At 39.3% G+C, this 22,424-nt stretch overlaps 1 protein-coding gene across 2 annotated transcripts; it reads right to left on the reverse strand.

The window, feature by feature from the left end:
* Positions 1–15: 15 nt before the first annotated feature.
* klhdc3 (kelch domain containing 3) lies at positions 16–20,978 on the reverse strand. Of its 2 annotated transcripts, none has more exons than XM_082557169.1 (11): positions 20,708–20,978; positions 18,941–19,196; positions 17,728–17,904; positions 17,398–17,513; positions 17,239–17,310; positions 15,676–15,889; positions 15,308–15,394; positions 13,853–13,961; positions 4,502–4,575; positions 2,750–2,828; positions 16–500 (listed from the first exon to the last, which is right to left on the reverse strand). In XM_082557169.1, exons 2-11 carry the CDS (start codon positions 19,092–19,094, stop codon positions 434–436), a joined length of 1,149 nt encoding a protein of 382 aa, XP_082413295.1. In that variant the 5' UTR covers positions 19,095–19,196; positions 20,708–20,978; the 3' UTR covers positions 16–433. The 2 variants fall into 2 exon arrangements, with proteins under 2 accessions (XP_082413295.1, XP_082413294.1); XM_082557168.1 differs by having other exon boundaries at positions 18,941–19,199.
* Between the last annotated feature and the right edge of the window lie 1,446 nt (positions 20,979–22,424).

The raw sequence follows: 22,424 nt of genomic DNA on the forward strand, positions 1-22,424 counted from the left end.
TGCAAGTGAAATAACCATTTGCATTTGAAACAGAAGGTTCACATTTGTATGAGTGTGACATCTGGATGACAATCCTCAAAGAGGTTAGCTCTCAAAACCTTTGGCTGAAGTTCTTGTCTCTTCCTGTGCTTAACATTAGAAGTCTATGATTATCATAGGCTGATTGAATTTCTAGAGAGGCTAGAAAGAAGAGAAAAAAGGTGAACAGGCATCAACGATTTCCATCTTAAGGGCTAAAATATCCCCAGACAGGGCAAAGCCAGTGGTGTCCAAGGGAGTCTGATACGGGATGTTTTGGTCAGTAAAAGTTTCAACTTGTAGAATGTGTAAAATAAATCGGATCCAGACTATACAAAAACAGTCCTCGATTTAGAAAGATAAAAGCCCAGTGTCCTGAAACAGAGTCTGGGTTCTGCTTCACTTTTAAGCTTCTTCAGCCATGGGAGGAGAAGATGGGCCTACTGATGTTGCTGTTGGTTGTCATGGCTGCCAGTTCCCACCTGACGTTAAAGAAAACAAAAAACAAACAAACAAAAAAGCTTTAGTAATCACCAGCAAACAATTAATTTGATTTTAAAGTGCACCAGTGCAAAACCCAAAGTTATTAGTGCCAAATATGAATAGGCATGATGTTCATGCTGGATTTAATTTTTTGCTTTTAAGCTTCTTTAGCTCACAATTTTATAGTTCAGTTATTAAAATAACTGAAATGGGCAGGTTTGAGCCTTATGCTAAGCTGTCTACAATTTTATATTTGCAGAATCCTTTTATATTTTAAATCAAGTAGTTTATATTTGGACCCCTGACCCCACCTTACCCACGTGAGGGGCTACATCGTGGCCCCCGCTGTAACATGAGCATCAGGAGCAGGAGCTGACAACAGGGTCTAGTGCTGACCTGATGACAGGTCAGAGGTTGAGCTCCAGATTGTTATCACTGGGTCTGGTTTCACACTCACTCCCTATCAAACGGCTTTGTTCGTTTTTTTGTTGTGCACATGTGTGTTTAAGAGGGGAGATTGGCACAGGACCTGGAGATGCCACTGAGGGGCAAAAGGAGTTAACCAAAGTCTTGTGACCCCAACTGAAAACCCTCTAAAAAGGTTAGAAACACAACTGCAAACACCAAAGTGGGGAACATGCAAGGTGGCAGTGACGGTGCAAGAGAAATGAGAGGCTAAGAGGAGTAATTAGTATCAGGTTCCAGGGGGTCCACGTGTAACGAAAATCCCCTTAGTGGAAGTCCTCAATTTTAGACAAACACCTTTCCTAATGATCTCCATTAGCTTGCCCGAATCTATGAATTAAGGTTTTAGGGGAACAGTAATGTACTTTAATTTGCTTTTCTGCAATTTATATATACACATTTTCTGACAGCTAGTCTATTTTAATGCATCTTACCTTTATATGCATTAAACATGGGCTTAAATGCAGCTATTAAAACTTCCCAAACCTGCCATTACAACCTCACAACAAATCAAAGTAGTGCTGTCAAAATTGAGTCTCTTGCTAGTCATGTGTCAAAACAATTTGATATCAGTCAGCAAGACGGGAAAATTATGTGTTATTAATTCAAAATGCTGGGGGGGGGGAAAAAAAAAAAAAAAAAAAAAAAAAAAAAGACTTTTTACACACTTGTGTGCCAACTCCTGTGCAGGATATTCAACTAGAAGAACTGCGATAGCATTTCATGCTGTCATGATCTCCATGAGCAGTGTGGTGTAACTATGACGTTCCTATATATCACCAAGTCAAACAGGGTGCACACGGTGGGAGGGGGGAACCAAAAAAAACTTTCAGCAGACGCTACATTTTCTCAAAGGCTCATAAGCTTTATTCATTTAAATTAAACCATTTAGGGTCTTTCATAAGAAACCTTGGAAAGCTCTCTTTCTACACAGTGAGGATTATGGACATTGCCAATCATTTCACCTTGAGTCATCACTAGACTGATAGGTGACTGGGATGCTGGCTGGCTGAACTGGCACAGAAGCTTGTTTCACGGTCAGATTTTTTTTTTTTTTTTTAAATAATCAAGCACAACTGTCTAAGCTTCTTTTTTTTTTAATTAATTAATTTTAAGCAATCCTAAACCATTTCAAAACCTTTCAGGTGGACAAGAAGTAATTTAAGTCAAAGCCAACTTTTCACTTGATTAGTTTATGTTGCTACTTTGTAACCACACCTGAAGTTGTTTAATGACTGTTAATCATCTCAAAGATATAAAGTTTTAGCATTAAGATTTTGTTATATTTAATTTCCAAGGACAAAGTAGTGAAATTACTTTTTGTAGTCCACTTTATTGTTAATTTCAGTTCTTTAAAGGCTGAATAGGTACTCTCTGCACACCATGTACTGCATTTGTATTTTGGCCTTTCCTCTACATCACAGGGAAGGATCTTATACAAGCTGTACATGTGATCACAGACAATGAAGCAACTGAAAGCAGCACTATACAAATGGTTCCTGGCTGTCTGACTTCTGTACTCGAACCTTTATGCATTTAGATCTATAATTATGATTTCTACATGCGAGGACCTAAGCCAAGTCAGACAAAAGCCAGAGTAAAACTTGCCACTAGTTAAATGAAGGATAATGAATCATAATTTGCCTCTTTTGAAAAACAACCTAATTAGAGAGAGACTGAGTAGTGGCTACAATGACTGGCATAATAAAAACAGCACGAACAACAATATGTCAGCTCTATGACAAAACAGTGCTAATGTTTGAGAGGAGGATGCTCATCTGACCTGATATCATGTGGGAGTCCCGACTGCTCCAGACTGTACTGAATGACAGCTATTTTGCATAAAGTCTTCAAATTAGGGCCTGAAAAGAGAGTGCAGTGAGTCATAGGATGATCAGTGGCACTAATCATACTCAAGCTATTAATATCAATTTCAGCTGTGGGAATTCAAAGTTGAGCCAGGCAGCTCAGATCTAAAGAATCTGTAGATGGAAGGGTGCAAAAATAATCAATAGCTGGAAAAAATAAAGAAAATAAAGCAAGTGTTCACGTATGAGAACAAGCAGGACATGATGACGTGAGTGTGGAAGTCACTTCAGTACACAAATCATCTTATTAAAAGCCAGATTTCTAATAATACGTACAAACTCCCTCTCATTTACTATCATCGGCAAAGGCTGTTCCACCATATGTTCAGTGATAAACAGTGTGAAGGCACACGTGAAGGCACACGTGACTGGCACGAGGAAGCGTAGGCCACGGGGGTTGTCATTGGGTACTGCCAGTCCCATAAGGTCCCTGTGTAAGCCCACCTACACAAACCCTAACTGTGACCTGACAGCATTACAGGCTACCCCAGTGCAGGCAGGATATTGCCATATTTGGTAGTCCAAGAGACGGAAGTGCCGCATTTGACAGCACCGTGCAGGGCCAAGGCCAAGTATACTAGGTCTGGTCAGAAATAAAGCAGTCATTTCATAATTTATTACAGAGAAGGGGAAAAAAAACCATCCCAAATCTTATTTTAAAAACAATCATTTGTTTAGCTTGCTTTTCTGACATCTTAACAGAAAAGTCAATATAATTCCCTTTTAAGTTATCTGTGGGCTGCCTGACAAACATTTGCTGTACAATTCACAACAGTTATTGACCAGCATTGGCTTCTGTTTGTACTCAAGTCTGAATTTGAGTTTTTGGCCATATGGCAAAGTTTATGCCAGAAAAGATGTTAACTGCAGCAGCTTCAACTGGCAAAAACCGTAGGGCTCTAATTAATGTTGTACTTAATTAACGCATCACAAATCAATCCGAACAGCTGTCTGGCAGAGATGTCCCTGTACACACGAGAGTGGGTAATGAGAAAAAACCCGGGATTTTATGTCCTTAACTCTTCATCATATCTCGTTCACATATGACAAACCGTATTTTGGTTTAATTAATCTATAATTAGCTGAAATAAATGGATGAATATCAGTTGAACAGGTAAAACAGTCTTAATTACAACATCTGCCTTTTTTTTTACTTTTATTTTGTTGAGCTGCTTTGATATGTATAATATAAAAAAAAGTCAAAATATATGTTTGTAGGATTTTTGTTTAAGTAAATGAATAAAATTCACAAACCCTTAGCTCAGCAAGTACTCATAATGGTAAAGACTCTGGAAGCGTGCAGCCAGGCTTGTAAATTTAACTCTTGTAACAGTTAGTGGAGACCACCTACTGTCTTTTTAGCTGCAGAACCTGCACTTTACCAGCCAGTTGCTGCCAACCCCTTTGTTGAGAAGCAGTACAGTGGATTTTGTGAGATAATTCACTATTAAAGCAGCAGGACTGAACTAAAGCAGTAAAATAGATATGACATCTAAACCATGAAGGTGCAGGTTCAGATTATAACACAGTTCATCGATTCTGGTGACTCCTTTGAGATCATCTTAATGTTTTCTTTATGTCATTGAGTCAAAAATTGCTTGGGGGGTGCATTATCTGCAACAACACAGAATCCTAAGAGAGATACCAATAAAGACAAGAGTACTTACTGAAGTCTAAGATATACAGGTCTGAATGATCCATGAGGTTAAATTCATCTCCCATTCCTTGCTCTGGACAGGGGCTGTAAAGAGAAAAGTAATAGGGTTAGAGCGATTCTATAAACTTCCTGTTTTCATGAGCACAGTTCACACAGCTTACAAAGACCGTAAGCATTACTCAACTACTTAATGCGACACACACCATAGAATTCCAGCATTGGACTCTGTTATTTATCTTATTACATGAATCAGTTGGGACCATAATCAGGGAGCCACAGACTATCCTAAATAAGAGCTCTCACACAGCTCTCCTTATCATGCGTTGCATGATTTAGGTCCACAGGAAGTGGAGCAGTCTTGTAAGACAGACTGGCCAATGCTGATAGTCTCCCAGACCTGAGCAGCCATAGATATCACTGCACATCTGTTTCCTGCCACAGTTAAGCACATACACCTGTGACACCTGGTGCACCACAGCTGAACAAGCCCAAACTATATACCTGTTAAACCATTCTTTTAATTACCTTTTCTAGGTAATGTAGCCTGTCAGTTCAGATTTATTCGCACATATAGCAAGGTAGTACATATAGCTTTCCAAATGCATGCTGCACACGACTGCTTTATATTCATAATGTAACAATAAAACTCATCTAGAAGATAAAACTACACTTTACATTTAAATTCACCAAGCCGTTTGCGTTCTATGGAACCATTAAGGAGAAAGTGTAAAATGCAGAAGCCAAGTTTTAAGAGTAAAATCAAGATGCTTTTTGGACCAGCTAGCGATTGGCATGTGTCCAACCAACCCAGACATTACCACAGGAAGAAAAAAATAAATAAAATTGTTGGCAACAGATTTGTTGCAGTTTTTTTGCATTTACGATTTTCATCACTCTCTTCGTCTTTCATTCTTGCCCTGAACCATCCTCTTGCTGATCTCAATGCACCGTCTCGCCACCACCCATCAATCTCTCTCACCCTTTCCTGCTGTCTTCTCCATCGCATCTTCCTTTCGCTCCGTGTTCAGGATGTTGTAAGGGTTTTACGTTGCTAATCTTCCCTAAACAAACACGGCGGTGGCTTAAAGCAGCCACGAGAGATGCAGAGCACGAGCTCCGTCGTCCCAGGGGGCCAGCTGGGGAAGTCATTACGCCCCTTGCCCCCCAGGAGGTGACCCACCCGGGCTTAAAGTGGGAGCCTTTATCAGAATACTCACCCAAGCTCTAACATTACTGTGGTGATTGAAAGGGTACATTTCAATAGTGGTGAGAAACACTCTCTTTAATGTATGACACACATGTGAGTTACCTGAAACTTTAAAACTGCCACCGGAATTAAATTAGCACAAACATCCCTCATGTGATAATTAGTATTGATGATTAATTTTAACCAAACAAATGGCTTTGATATGACTCATTAAATCAGTCTTACAGCCGTTTGTTTTTTCTTTTTTTTTCCCCCAAACATCCTAAAAACAAAACAAAAACAAAAACAAAAAAAAAAAAAAACACCATGCTGTTGGGTGGCATTGCCGTATTCAGTGAACAGTTTCCTGTTTTTTTTAAGTGCATCATTCTCAAGTTAAGCCAGCTAACAGCATTTGTTTAACGTAAGAAATAGTATGATATAGAAATATTCAGTGAATTGGGAGTTTTAGATACCACATGTGTGGAATGGACAAATATCAGCAACCTGGCTACACAACAGAAGTAATGAAAAGCAACATCTCTATCTAAAGAGCACCCCGCAGTAGCTGTGAACTACTGTGTAAACCCGTAGGGAGGGCATCGGCCTTGGATGCTGACGCGTGAAAGAGTACAGATAAGGGAATGTTTTAACACGAGCAACCACAGAGATGAAGATTGCATCCACTGGGATATGGCTTCTTTGGATGGTCGTGGATAATGCAAGTCAGGGTGTGAAATTCAGCAGAAAATTAGGGAATGGTAATACTTTATGGGTCACAACAAAGAGAAAGGGCTGAAGCAGACTATGGAGGCAGCGGCAATAATGGCTGTCTGACACACTATTCGGAAACGGGAAAGTCACAGTGTGTGACTTTATGTGGCATCCTGGTGTTTGATGGGCCACTTTGTTACTTGATCAGCAAAGTATCACCATGTGTGAAAGTGCTCCTCCCCCTACAGCATAGTGGTTCCCAGTCTGAATGAGGCCTGAGTGATGCCGCCCCCCCACTAAAACAACACTGAGTGCTATTTCAAACAACACTCAATGAGGGCGTCTAATCACCTAATTGCCGGTCCTCTCTAGCAAGGCACTACCTGCTCCACTTCATTATCTTACACACCAAGGTTTCAAAAGTGTAGAACAAAGAGTTGAGCTACAGTTCTAAAACTAATGAAGAGACACCAAAGAGCCGAGGACTATTTCAAAGTGTCGAAGAAGTTAATTGCCCACAATTTTTGCAACTTACTTTCAGAACCAACACTGAAAACGAAGTGGCAAAGAAAAGATTTGGATCTGATAGAAATTCTATTAATGACACCTCTGCTATCTCAAAACAAATAGAGTCAACAATATACCTGGAACCTGACCTGTCGTAAGCATGTTTTAAGTGGCTTCATTGGGCATATCCTCATTCTTGGGAATGATATGATCTGCATCCCTTTCCTTTCTCCACTTCCTATTGAACTTTGGTCCATCAGAACCATCTAATTCACAGGAACTCATCATCCACTACAACTTCCTGTAGAGGACTTTATCAGGAGAGCCAGACTTACACATTGTTGCTGAAACACCTTGACTGAAAACACATGAAAGCAGCGAGAACAGTTTGTGATGCGCTTTCAACATTTTAAAATTACTTCTGATATGATGGGCAACCCAGGTCCTCACTGGTGGGTTATATTTGTTTAAAAAAAAAAAAAAAAAAAAAGCTTTAACTGTTACTGTCATTCAGACAACAGTACAAGCTAAAAATTATTAAAATTCAATACATTAAGAGTATAGGCAATGCTTGGTCATGTCTATTAACCTTACCCAAGGTAAAAAGCAAAAGCATTTAAAATGTAATGAAACAATCTATATAGACATTATCCAATAGGAATTTAAAGGATTGTTAAGATTCCAGCAAGAGTTTGTAATGGTCTTGGTTATCACTGCTCAATAGATTTCTATTCAATGCTTTTGGCTTAATCTCTGCTGTCTCAACTCGTCTTACCCAGCTATCTGTGCCCCCTCCTGGGCAGTGGCTGGACAGTGGATTAAGACATAGAGCTGCCCAGACCTATACCCCATGCAGAGGGTGAGATACAACCTGTAGCTGGCTCCCAGTGAGACAAATAACTGACTTTAGATTAGAAAGAAGAGATGCCAACCCCTAATGAAGCATGCAACTCAAATTTCAGTCTCTCTAGATAAAATATAATTGCACTTAGTGATAATACTTAAAGGCACTGCAAAGTCAGAGTGGTTAGTAATTTGGTCCCTTGGTCCCAGGACAGGTTCTTATCAACCTAGCTACCTAGCAAAATTAGGGTGATTTATAAAAAAAAAAAAAAAAAAAAAAAAAGCATTTCTCACAGCTCTCAACATAACTGGTTCTCAAAGGGTTTGTCAAATGTTTAACTGCCAGATTCATTTTGGAAAAATAGGTTATTTGGTTGATTTTGATACACTGCCATTTACATACTAATAAACACAGTTCTCATAGATCATTATAACATGTATTAGCTCACTGGTTAACTTTCCATCAGTGCACTGCTTGAGCAATTAGTTCTTATAGTACTGCTATAAGAGTACTCCATTTTCCAGAAATATCAATTTTAACGTAAAGCAGCACTGTTTAAAACACGACTTGCTGATTAAAACATCAGACATTATCCTGTTACACAAGTTGACTGGTGGGCTTTTCTTGTAATTTACTACTTAAACAGCTTCAGCACAAACTCCAGACAATGTAAGAAGGATCACAGTCCAGAGTTGTCTTTTCCCCTCACATGTAGCACATGGCAGACCTGCCCGAGTAGTGTGTGCAGGAGGCAAGTAACACTTGTCGAGTGAATTCCCTGGCCTCCTCCCAGCACCACTCTCACATGAGTGTAAATCCGTGTTGTCAAACAGACATTGTACTAGGCTGCAGAGACTTACACAGAGCATTTAAATTTCAGATGCAGACATACGTGCAAGCTCATCTTCTAATGTCTAAATTTAAGGTATGTTGTGCATGCGTGAAATCTGCTAGTCTTACGTTATTCTACTAATCCAAAAAGCACAGAGGTGTTTTAGTTGTAATGACAGCACTAACTCAAAAATACTACTATTTAGAAATGTCTACTGACATGGACAACAGCATCACAATGCATCATCTGTGTAAGGCTGTTTATTTGAGCTGCTGTGCAACACTCAACCCCTACGACACCATAATGTATACAGACCGTTAGCAGGTTAAGGAGGGTTAAGATGCAGATGAAATACTATCATGAGCTTGTCTTTGAAGAGTAAATCACAGTGTAGCTGAGCTCCCCCAAGGTCTTGTCCTGCCACGCGCGGTATGCCCCATATCCTGATGGGGTCACCTTCGCTGTTTGACAGGTTTTGTCTCAGGAATACTAAACACACACAGACAAATAATAAAGGAAAACTCTGCAGGGTACCCTTTGACACCAAAGGCCAAAAGACAACATGTGTGGTATCAAAATCTGTTGTGCTGACAGGCGTGCATCTATAGAGTCGATTTCCACTCTGGCAGATCTAAGATATTGAGTTGGCATTGTAGCAAGCCTAATGAAGCTAAAAATATTAAAGTTTCAAGCAGAGTTTTTTAGTTTTGGTACAATACCCGGCAAGAGAGGACTATCATTTCTCAGACCCATGCTGTGTTGAGTCTAACATTTAGACAGGCAGGTTCCAGGGTGATAACAAGTCACGTTTTAACCAGATGTCTATTGTAACAGCTGCCACTTCAGCTATTGATAAAGGCGCAATTCAGCCGTGTCCGAGATATAGAGGCACCAGGCTTCTGACCTTCCTGGACTACTAAACAAAAACCCCTGGACTTCTCTGGCTCAGCAAATTGCAGTTTTATAATGAGCTGTTAAATTCCACACAGATTAAATATCCCAGTGAGATTTTGGTAGCTTAAACTAGAGGTTTGGAGCTGGAATGTTTTGGCTACCAGCAAGATTACCTGCTATGTGGTCTCCCGCTTGCTAATTACGTAAAGCAGCAATTCACTCTCAGTGGAGATCAGACGACTCCGATCTGTTTGAGTTTTAGAATCAAGTAATTCAAACCCAGAGTCTTATATTTAGAGCTTTCAACCCACTCATCCAGTGCAATGACTCGACAGAAGCCAGAAATATTAAAAATGTTTGTTTTTTTCCATCCTAATGTTAGAAATGGCGTCAGCATGCTTTCCATCTTTACTAAATGTACTAAGTGACTCTGCATATTTCCAAAATGGAACAAATGTGTTAAGGTTGGCACAGCAGAGTGTGTGTACCACGCTGACGTAAGCCCAACAAGAGCTGTGACTCACTAAGTCATGTGAAGACATCCAGACAAATGCAAACACCACCAGAAAAGGCACTAAGTGTCCAAATACATAAGTCAGTAGAATATCTAAGCACTGACATTCAGATGCAAATAAGTAAATTAATGGGAAAATTAGATTTTGAAGGCCTTAAAATATCCCAGGTTGCTCAATATCACCCAATTGTGGAGACACGACCAGCAGTTTCAAGACAGGAGTTGCATGATTCTCCTTAATCAACAAAAAAGTTCATTTAATGAAGGAGTTATTTTTGAAGAAAAACATACACCTCACTTTCATCTTATTAGATATCATCTTGACACTGGTATTATTTTTTTTATTAACTATTTGAGTTGCACTCACACTATATTTATCATCATGTATTTGATTTGTAAATGTAAATACAGATTATAAGTAGGTTTCTGTAATCTCTGAAATATGTAAGAGTCAGATGTATTACCTGCTCTTACTTATGCACAGTAATATCATCCTAGGTGTATGAAAACTATACCTGCTTTTGAAAAAACTAATTATCAGCAGTATACACAAAAAGGTGCTGAAGGACTAAAAAAGGCGCAAAGGACAACAAGGATCAAGCAATTACAAAAAGCCTTCAATCACAGATTAACATTTAAACACACAGATAATTTAAGTCTGTCATCATTCAAAGATGAATGAATGCCGTCATGGTAAAAATACATTCCCTAAAAGCATTGTTGGAATGAATGCACATCAGGTCCAAGTAGTTCAGAGGCCTGTGCCAGATTTCCCTTCATAGATTCCGAGCTGTCTGTTCCCAGCATGCCAAGCTGTCATGTCCTTGTTCACTTCCTGCCCCTCATAGGATGCCCTGTTCCCAGGCTTGAAATGCTTCCTGATTTAGCTCAACCTGGGTTTGTCGTAAGAAATTAAACACACAGTGAGAAGAGAGCCAACAATGACAACATGAGCACTGTGTGGCTCTGCCTTCATACGCAACTCAACTTGAGCTGCGCTTCATTCCTCGGGGAACAAAAAAAAAGAAAAGGAAAAAAAGAAAAGAAAAAAGCAAGAAATAAAAAAGAAAACAAAATTTACAGGGTTTAACTATTCATTGCTTGTATGCATAGGTGAAGGTCGGTACAGGTGGAGTTGGTCATGCACGGGTCGTCCTTCGTGGGGCAGTGAGCAGAACTCAGTAAATGAGTGTAGCAGAGGCACTGGGGGTATATCAAATTGCACTCTGTGAGAAAGAATGCTCCCTAAGGTCATAAATCAGAGATGGGGCAGACTTTCGCACCTTTCTGCAGCTCAGCAGTCCTGTTTACACCGACGCAAGTGGTACTCAACACATTGCCACTAATGCCCAGCCCGTCTTTCACACACAGTCTGCTCATTTACCTTCAAAGTGAAAGCATGTATGAAAATAGAGGTATCTTCCACTTAAAAAGGATTATCTGAATCCAAATTTAACAGCACCAAATTAGAGTAAACCAGGCTTGTTGACTTCAAATCTTACTTACACTTGGAATTTCTAAGCTAACAGCAGTGTGTCTCATTCAGCTGTTCCTACATTTTATTTTACGAATGTATTTTAGCATATTGCAAGACGACTGAAGCACAACCCTTTGGAAAGCAGAGCAGTCATGCTTGAACTAATGGTTTAACAGTCCTTCACTAAAGTGATAAATTATTCTGAACAAATTCCTGCAGGTAAAATAAACTGGGAATAAATATCAGAGGGGTTCTGTTTAAGATCAGTCTGAAAGGACAACCAACTCAGGAAAACAACATTTGGACTATAAATTTCAACACAATTTCCTCAGAAGATCTACTGAAATGAGGAGCCCCACAACAAACACAAGCAAGGTGTCCAGCAAATAATTCATGGCAGCCTGTGCAAGCATTCGTCAACTGCATTGAGACAGACACTAATAACTTTCTAGCCCTGTTAACAGCCCTCATGTTGTTAGGCCGTGCAAAAATAAACACAAGAGGTGCTGGTTTTAAAGGGACTGTTCAAACGTAATTAGTTAATGAAACTGGATCAGGCTAGTCTTTATCAATGCAAGTCAAGACAAAGCCTAAACACTGTTCAAATCTTAAAATTACAACTTTATTAGTCAAAAGACGAAAAAGAATTTAGGTCTGCTTGGATGGTGTTTGTGTGCAAATGCTTATGGGAGTTCCTGCGTGTAAGAAGCTTAAGTGTGCTCTAAAATAACAAAAACAAAATAATGAGCAATGCTGGCCAAGAGAACCTGTGTGGCCAACTTACTTGGAGCCTGTGAGGATCATGCTCCAATTTTTACAGTAACAGAAAACCCCTCTCCAGACTTTGAACACAGCAACTACCAAGCACATAATAGACAAAGCAGTTTTTCTCTAAAGATAGATTCATGAATATGTTAACCTCTGTGCCCTTGGGCTTTTAAACAGGATGTCAGAGATATTATGTAGTGTTTGATTTCTTCCTCTGCACCCTTCATCAGCTCAGTGACACTCCCTTTTCCAGCCCTATCTGCTCAGAACAGGAAATCATGACTCCATTCTGGACTAATCCCAGTGAGTACCTAAACAAAGGATAACCTTCAAAAATTAAGACTCCTCCCGAGCTTGTCATTTTCATTATAAGCTTCTCAGTACTACATGAATATCTAATGATTACAAATTTAGAGAGACAACTCTTCTGTATTATGCTTTTGCATATTATTTGAAATGTGTGTCACACGTACGCGTTTTGGGGTGTGATGCACAGCACAATGTGGTAGCAAGTGAAGCTTTACAAAACACATCCAGCAACAGTCAGTGGCTCAAAATCTACAGGGCACGTAGACGTAGAGGGTCTGAAAGTAGCCTTATCCACAGCCTTGTGATCCTACCATCAGGTTATCCCAGTGGAGTTCTCCTGATAACAGGGTCTTGCTGATAACAGTACCCCAGGACATGGACTACCCTGAACGATGCTGTAAGCTACCTCATTACTCCAGCGGCTACTGGCCTATCACAAGAACGTCACCACCTCAGCGGCACCTAACCAGCTACGAAGCCCCTGGTTATCACTACTGTAGACAGCAATCTACAGGATCCAGACTGTGTTTGGCATATTGAAAAGAGAAGACTGTCGTCTGTCCTGAAATGGTCAGATGCACAAAAAGTTGCCACCCCCTCCACCCACCTAAAGACAATCACTGAAAAAACTGAGTGCAAAAAGCCCATATTTAGTGTTTTTTATGAGAGCTGTGAAGGCAAGGACACAAAAGAACACTTAAGCAGTCATCTTTAGTGCAATGAGGAGCCATTGTGATTTTTCCTGAAAGAACAACTGAAATTTGAGCGACTGAAGTCCATCCATGCTTAATTTCATGTCCTTTGGTGCATTTTCTGAAATGAACCTGAGAAGTAGAGGTAAGACATGTATTTTTTTTTTTTTTTTTAGACTCTAATTGCCTGGAAACCTTCACCAGCGCAGATGGTGTACACATCATTATTAAGGACTTCTCAGGTGCTAGGCTACCGGACCAGATTTTTGTCCTTTTGTGAACTCAGAGTTTATCAGGTGAACCCAGGTAAACTGATTATGTTTTTTGGGGGGGGGGGATTTTTTGTAAATGTTCAAAATCTTAACATCGATACAAAGTTTCCATCATATTGACTCTGACATCCATGTGTCTATTACATTGTGTCATTACATGAACGTCTGGGCAAACTTTGATAACATGCATTTCTTTCTGAATTAGGGAATGAGTTAATGAGTACAGCACACACAAAATGTTTGGCAGAGATGTAAATATACAAATGATTGACAAATGATGACAATTTAATTGAAAAATAAATAAATATTTGAAGTTCAAATCTAGGTCAAGTACTAATATTTTGTGCCTCACCTGGTTCCTCCAAAGAGGATGATTCGATCTCCAACCATACAACAGCACTGACGCCTCCGAGGGCATGGGCCTTTCCCTTTAGGTTCAACTTTCTTCCATGTGAAGTTTTCTAGTGTGTACACACAAGGCAAAAATAATTTTGATTATATTAAAAGTTATATTTTATATAAAAAGGATAAAAAGAATGGGCATAGATACAATGAGAGATTTCTTTGGAAATGTATCTGGAGCACAATAAATCTAAACTACAACAGGGTTACGTCATACCAGCTAAACTAGAAGAGTTTCTCACTATGCCTGCTGTTTATTCAGCTTCCTAAAAATATTAAACCGCAAGGCTCTAAGATAAAGGAATATTTATAAAGAAATAAAAATAAAAAGAGACAGGGGGGGGTTAACCTTCAACACAAAATCTTACATTTCAAAAATAGAAACAAGTCCTCTATGAAGTGCATGCAACGTAAGCGACGATGTTGAAGCTCACTCACTTGTTCCATATAAGGATGAACTGTCTCAGACCCAAACAGCATCACTGCATCTCTATAGCAACAGGCCATTCAGACCCTTAGATAATTATGACTAAAATTAAAGTGCTGCCACCTAGCGAACTGCAGAGCACATTTAGATGGCAACTGAAGAAATCAGCTTTAAATAGCACAGGCACATAAGATCATATCCACTACAAAAAAAGACCAAATTCTCAAATAAACTAGAGAAGAGTTTAGAAAACAGCTATGGCTGTCCTTGTCCAAATTCCCTGCCAATGTTTACCAACACATCGCTACATTAATGATCTACTTTTAATATGATTCAACACCATGTGCAACTGCTGTCACAATGGTTTTCTCTAGTTACAACTAGAAATGGCAGTTGGGAGACAATTAAACATAAATTAATTAAAATAATGGTCTTTTAGCTAGTGCCTGGTATTACCTTTGTCATTTATTTCCTGACACAAAGATAGTATCAGATAATATAGTGCTATCTAACACCATTTAGGACACAACGAGTTTACCACAGGTGTGTTGCTTCATCAGTGACTATGTTTAGCATGTAACAAGAGCCTGAGGCTTTCTTCCAGAAAACCTCCTAAACCAATTTGAAATGCAATCAGGTAACATTCATCAGCAACTGAATGGGCTGTCATTTCAGCATCTGTGTTGCAAAACATGAAATACAGAAAGCAACTTTGTGGTGAAAAAGGAAGCAGCCAATCACCATTACGCAAATGTCAATTATGCAGCGGAGGAGGACCGGTTATTTATGCATGAAGAAATGAGAAAAGTAGGTCAACACAAGCTAGTCCTGCACTTCTTGTATTGAGGTAAATAGTCAGGGTGGAATTTAAAGAACTCTTTAAAAAATAAAGCTACCAGGAATTAAACCCTCTAGTAGCAGTGCTCTACAGCAACAGGACAGGTTTTCCAAATCTAAATGATGTAAATATAGACTTACCTGGATTGAATTTCCAAAGGTCGTTGAAGTGTCGTTCCATATGAGAATTGTATCCTCCAAATATGTACAGCTCTCCATTGTAGGAAACTTCAAAAATAAATAAAAAGTCCAGATTAATGATATTTGAAGTATACTATAAGGAACCACTTGACCCAGATAAAGTACCTTGATTTGTTTAATCGAATAACGTTGGCAGATTATATTTGACAACACTGTTCTCACAACACTAATCCAACACATAGATGCATATAAAAGATTAGCACCTAGCCTGTAAATATATTGGAACAAACAGAACTCAAATTAAAAGAATTTAATCAGATACTGGTCTAATAACACAGTCGATTTTATGCGTGTATTTTGTGCCTTACAGGCTGAATGACTTCTGCGTCCCTCTGGTAGTGGCTGTGTTGAAGGGGTGGTCAGCCAGCAGTTAGTCTTTGTGTCAAATACTCTGATCTTGTTGCAGTAGACCTCATTGTTGGAGTGGAAGGGACCAAGACGATCTGCTCTTCCTCCAAACACGAACATTTTTGTCCCAATGATGGTAGCCGAGTGGAAGTCTCTCCAGCGTGCTGGAGTTCCCTGCAGAGCAAAGACAACACACGATGTTACTGTTAAACTCTTCCACACTCAAAGTTTTAGTGAAGAGAGAGCAGAGCAGTCTACTCAGACACTGAAGTTATAGCTATTGAGAACATTTTTGGTAAAACTTAATTTACTGTCTTTATTAAATCTAAAATTTCATCAAGTTATGTTGATCATAAGCCTTGGTATGGAATTCGTCTTCCTAAAATATTCCAGATCTTATTCCCTGGGATAAGAAAAAAATCCTAATATTCAAAACTAAACCATTACATGTCAGAAACAATTCTTACGTTCAATATAAGGGACAGTGTTGAAGCTCATTCGTTCCATATAAATGATCAACCATCTCAGGCATTTCGCCCAGGAAAAAAAACAAAAAAACAAAACAGCAATTTCAGGTAAACACTGCCATCTAGTGGATCAGTTTTCCAACTACAAAACCACAGTGAATCCCAAACCTTCCTTGTCCAGTCAGCCCAGTCATTGGGATAGTGTAAACAATTTAACTGGAGCAAGACACAGAATCATAATCAAGATATATGAACTTTACCAGAAATATGACTGAAACAGGACCTGCTCTCACATACTGCAACCAACTCTAACAGAGGCAAACCTCGACTCACTTTACATGTCACTGCCCTGTAGTCATGCCAAAGTCTTTCACAAGCCTTCCTTTCAGGAATGTGCTGCCAATGTCTAACCATGAACTTTATGCAGACAGGGGGGCTTTGTAAATCGTTAACATGGTTGAAAGAATACCAGAACCAATACTGAAAAGTGAGTTTTACACATGCAAATGTAAAAATACAAAAGCTAAATGATCCCAAAGTTCAAAGGGGGAAAAAAGCAAGTGAGTAACAGCACAGAAGTTTTCATTTTCCTAAAGAGGAATGCAATCCTAAGTATTATTCAGTCACATGCACCGCTAAATCTCCTTACTGACAACATGGCTGTAACTAAAACTGAATGGATTGACTTAATCCACAGTAACTCCGTCATATGATGACTAAAATATACTTTACAAGCGTTTAATCACATGAGCATGTTGACTGCATAAACAAAAATAGTATTTGCTAAAAGGAGACTGTATATAATCCAGTGTGAGGCTTTTTGAACTTTCCTAGCAGGAAGCTGCTTTGAAATTCCATACTGCGCTGCTTTTATAACATGCCAATACACCAACAGATAACTTATGTTGCTGATGTTCAGCTGTGTCATCTTTGTTTTTTATGAGAGGGTTTCCTGTTTGTTTGTTAGGAGAATTATTTTGAATGCTCAATACAGAAAAACTGTCAAGGAATAACCAGCAACGGTTGAAAAGCAACAGCTAGCGACTTTTAACTCACTCTGGCATTAATTAGTGCCCAAACCATGGTAGTGGTATCCAGTTTGTGGATGTCATTGGAGAAACAGTCAGCCTAAAATAAATAAATAAAAAAAGATTCATTTTTAATGTTCACAGAGAAAGTTTGTGTAAGCAAAAATAAATCAAAAATCAAACTCACCAGCTGCTCATATCCTCCAAATATATACATTGCCTTTCCCAGGACACAGGCAGAGTGGCCGTCCCTCGCCCCTGGAACAGTCCCTGAAGTCCTGGGTGTGTACCATCTGTGAGTATCTGTGAAGCAGTCGCAGTTGTTCAATATTGAGATCAGAGCACTTGCGTTACATGCAATGGAAAACTATCACACGCATGCAGGTGCTACAGCTTTCTTAATATAAAACAGTTCCTCTACTTTTTGTTGTCACAATTTTAACTTCAAACAGGTTCATCTCAAAGGAAATACACCCTGAAACTCTCAGCAGCACGAGTTAGACGAGGGTCTACTTACTGACATCAAAAGCATAGAGCACATTGCAGGCCCCCTCTGTGTCGTTACGCCCGCCCCAGAGGTAGATAGTATCATCCAGCAGCACAGCTGTGTGGCCATAACGCATATATGGCACTTCACGGGCACATTCAAGTCCTGTAATCCTCACTGGAGGCAGCTTCATCCAGCGCAATGACACTAAAAAACACAAAAAGTAAACATTTTCCTTTATTAAAAAAATAAAATATAAAAACTTAAAGAACATTTTTTTTAAAATTCAATTAAAAACAAACACACACAAAAACAATGCTGCCTGACAAATTTTACTTGATACTTACTGCGTTACAAAGGAAGTTCTACAAATTCAGTTATTCGCATATTTTTTTTTTATTTTTTAAATGGATATTAGGTTGGTAGTCAGTAATTTATTTTATTATCTTTCTTGCTCTGAGAGCTAAAAAATGTAAAATTTGTTAACGTGCCTACAACTCTCTCACAGTGAGTTTTCAGTACAGTTCACATCACTTTAATAATAAAAAGTACCATCAAGAAAAGAAAAAAAATTTGAATCAGTCTTTGCAGTAAATGGGCCAATGGGGGAAGGAGGACAAAGCAAGATGGCAGGAAACTGTAGTTAAAGAGGTCCCATTTCCATTACACTCAAAGCATTAGTTCCACAGATCTTTTCATGATACACCAATAGCAGGTAGGCTCTATCTACTTTGGGAAGTCGTAAAACCCTAAAGCAGGTGGCTGACCACACAATGGGGAAAAACCATGCAAAATGAGTTAAGGGTGTTTCTCTTAACCCATTTAAAGAAAACAGCTGTGCTTGTCTGATAGCAACTGAAAAACAACAACTGGAAAAAAAAAATTGTTGCAAACCGCTACGAAAAGCTGGGGTTTAACTGCCAACCTGAGTGAGTTTTCAGTAAAGTTGTGCACATTCAACAAATTACAACAGTTTAACCTTTCTCAATACACTGGGGGGGGGGGGGAAGAAGTGCTGTCCTGCCTGTCAAATAGATTTTTTTCCCCACCCATTTAAGATACAAAAAAAAGTGAATGAATCAATTTTACATAAACACCAATATAGTCTTTTTCCAGAATATCCTTTAATTTATATATTTTTTTAACTTAAACACTTTTACAAATGAAACAATTGATCTCCACACACACACACACACACACACACACACACACACACACACACACACACACACTTACCACATACCTGTGTTGAAGACGTGCACATCAATCTGACGAAGTGTCTCATAGTCCTCCCCGGAGCAGTAGCCTCCAAAGGAGTACACCTTGTGACCCACTGCCACAGCAGCATGGTTGACTCTCCGTGGCCCTCCTTCTAGGTGCACAGTCCAGCGCAACATTCCCCACTTCTGTGACTGTGAGCGCTTAGACCATCACTCTGATGCTCCCATCAAACCAAGGCCATTAAAACCTGTGACCACAACAAGGGTAGTAGCAGCACTCTGCTAAAGAGAACAACAGGGTAAGTTGTGAGGGGGCAATCAAGGACAACAAAGGGTAACTGTTGTTCCCTTGGGCTAACGTCAGCTCTGCTGTTGCTGACAGGTACAAGCCTCTGTATCTATGCTTGCAGGGTATTTTAAGAGGTGATTAGACCTACACTTACCACGCCTTTCTATTCACTCTTCACTTTGTACCCACCCACTGCACTACAATGAGTTTAAAGTCAGAGTAAACATGTGCCTCCTTTAGGCAGTACTATAGGAACACAAAACACTGCCACACTACTCAAGGAGATTGCTCAATCTATACACAGTATTGAAATCCTGCCAATTTAATATTTGTGAGTGTTTCTATTGTTTTTTTCTTAAAAACAAATACAACCATAATTTGCCTATTTTATCCATAATGATTGACAAAACTGAAGTACACCTGCAGCTCTTAGCTCAATGGGAAATTAAACATTTCCAAAGCGACATTTTCAGCTCTGAACAGTGAAATTAAGTGACATAAAACACTACTTGTTAAACACAAGTAACTCTGCCTCTCCCCTTGCTTATTCTGTCCCTGTGACACACTTTACCACTGACCTCCAACCTTTGATTACCGTTAAAAATAAAAAACCCCTAGAGCACCATTTAACATAGACCTATTTTAAGCCCTCATATCTATGAGGAGCAACAGAAGCACAAATCTAGTCACCAGGCATGTGAACCTTAACTGGAGCCAATATTTTCGATGATTGCACTATGTGCACTATGGGTAAATTGACACCCCAACATGCAAATACAGTTAAACCGTTTAACCTTTCCCAGGTTATTCAAAGTTAGCAGTATAAATGCACACAGTTTCCTTTATACATACTTAATACTCATCTCGAATAATTTGCTATACAATTAGACAACATGAACATTTTTGCAAGAGCCGAGCTGAGTAGAAAGCACCTTCTATCCCCCTGTCCTATTGAACAGTGCACTGTTGACATCAGATGACTAACAACGGTGCTTCAAAGTGCACAGCGGCTATCAAGTAAATAAGACTCGTTTGTAAATGGGTGCATACTTCTGCACAGATCTCGACTGACTGAAGCACAAACTGTTGACAGATGAAGCTAATCTAAAGCTGGTGACATTGAGCTGTAACAGTTATAACAACCAGTGGACGCCTCACACACTAGCTAGCTTTGCTCTTTAGCTAACGTTAACAGGCATAACAACAACCTTTTGTGGCGCACTGGCTAGCCGCCGCGGTCGCTTATCTCTCAACATCATCACCACAGTAACGAATATGGTGCTACTGCAAACAGCTGTTTGACAGCCAAGGTGCTAGGCTTTGAGAGGCTAGGCTAAAGCTAAACAGTCGAAGCTAACTATTTAGCTGTTAGCAAGCTAACGTAAACTCTAAACAAACGACAGACAACTTGTAACACAAAGACATTCACTCCCAGCTTTGGCAAAGTTACGAGTTAGTCAAGTGAAACAGAATAACATTCATATATGTTCAATTTTTCTACCTTCGAGCCGGTTGTGGTTGACAGGCAGCCAGGCAGGGCTATCCCCCGAGAGCCTCTACCAAGCGTGATGGAATGAGAAATTACCGCGAGCACCCCCTGTCGGCTGTTTTATACTTGGGGAAAACACGCACGTGAGTCTTTCTGCTTTAAAAACAGATGGATTTACTAACTGCCGTGCTAAGTGCAAAATAGGTCAGCGGCTGCATTTTTCGGCACCGTTTTTGCATAGCACAGAGAGAAGTTAGAGTTGAGTGTCTTGCTGTAACTGTGATGTTATGCAGAATGGCCGGATTAACCTGTTAGGTGACCCAGAAGCTTAACGTTTTTGTCATCCACGTGGTGTGATCACATAATAATGTGACCAGTTACTATAACAATGCAAATTTTTAACATGTAAATGAAAATATGCCAAGATTGCAATCACAATGTCATCCAAGAAAGCTGATTTTTCTTTTTTAGGGTTCATTGCAGTCACTGCTTAAAGGCTCTCTCATCAAGATTAACTATCTGTTGGATATCTGTTTGACACACTCCATTCAAAAATTTACATGAATGCGGAAATATAAAATATATTCAGCAAATGCAGTCTTCCTATTTGAACAGTAAAACATTTACTGGATTTTTTTCATGTGTATCCATCTACTATACCCGTTAACAGCAATGGATATGTGTATTGTCTAATAACTCACTGTTTGTCTTTTTCAGTCTGATGGTCCAACAATCAAATCTTGGCCATTCTCCCAGTGCAACAGAGGGAGGCCGGAGGAATAATTTAAACAAGAAACAGAAAAACAGAAGAGCAAAACTCAACCTGCTATTGGCAAGTTCGCTGTCAGAAGTGATAAAACTTCCTTTAAAGTCATACTTACATTTGAACATACTAATAACAAAACAATCAAGACTTTCTTGACACTATGTTTTGCAGCTTGTATTACTGTGTCCAAACAAGTTTGATTTTTGGTTCAAAAACATTTTCATATCTCTCTTTATCAAGGAGTACTTTCCTAATATGCTAAACAACCCTCAGTTCTTTACATTTTACTTCCAAGAAGCCTCAAGGGATGAACCATTGCAGTTTGCTACATATAACTTAATTTAAGAAACAAACGCAGTGTGTCCTTAAAAATTTGAGGGAATTGAAAATGGTAGACAAAAGAAGAGCCAGACCGAAAGCTCTTCTACAGTGTGTCCTTTGTCCTGTCTTCTGCTCCAACTGGTTGTGGCAGATAGCTGCCCATCCCTGAACCACATGACTCTGCTGAAGGTTTCTTCCTGTTAAAAGGGGGTTTTTCTTCCCACTGTCACCAAGTGCTTGCTCATAGGGGATCTTATGAGGTCTTACAGATTGCTGTTGTGATTCAATTATTATATAAATAAAACTGAACTGAAATGAATAGGTTCACTAGCCACACCCAGGCCTGATTAGCAATCGTTAAATAGAACCTGTCTGACAAAGTTAATCACAACAAGCACCGCATCATGCCACAAATATGTAAGTGCTATTTTAAAAAAAAGGACGCCAGGAATGGGTCAAATACTTTTTCACAGCCCGGCATGCTTATACATATTTCAATAAATACTGCATCTAGTTCCCCTTTTCCTAGCAATATATAAAGAAATGAGGTGTGTTAAGACCTTTCTAAAGTACTGTAAATTTATGTCACAGACTGTTTTTAACTTTTAAGCAAGTATCTGTCCTTTCATAAAAAGGCTTCTA

This window comes from Aulonocara stuartgranti, assembly GCF_965226115.1.
Source record: "Aulonocara stuartgranti genome assembly, chromosome: 13".
NCBI lineage: Eukaryota > Metazoa > Chordata > Actinopteri > Cichliformes > Cichlidae > Aulonocara > Aulonocara stuartgranti.

Bases quoted from the DNA above. Each gene is read 5' to 3' on its own strand.
- klhdc3 (XM_082557169.1), bottom strand. From the start codon at position 19,094: ATGTTGCGCTGGACTGTGCACCTAGAAGGAGGGCCACGGAGAGTCAAC. The intron at 17,905-18,940 runs GTATGTGGTAAG...TGTGTTTTTTAG, and splicing joins TGTGCACGTCTTCAACACAG to TGTCATTGCGCTGGATGAAG. The intron at 17,311-17,397 runs GTGAGTTTGATT...TATTTATTTTAG, and splicing joins TTGGAGGATATGAGCAGCTG to GCTGACTGTTTCTCCAATGA.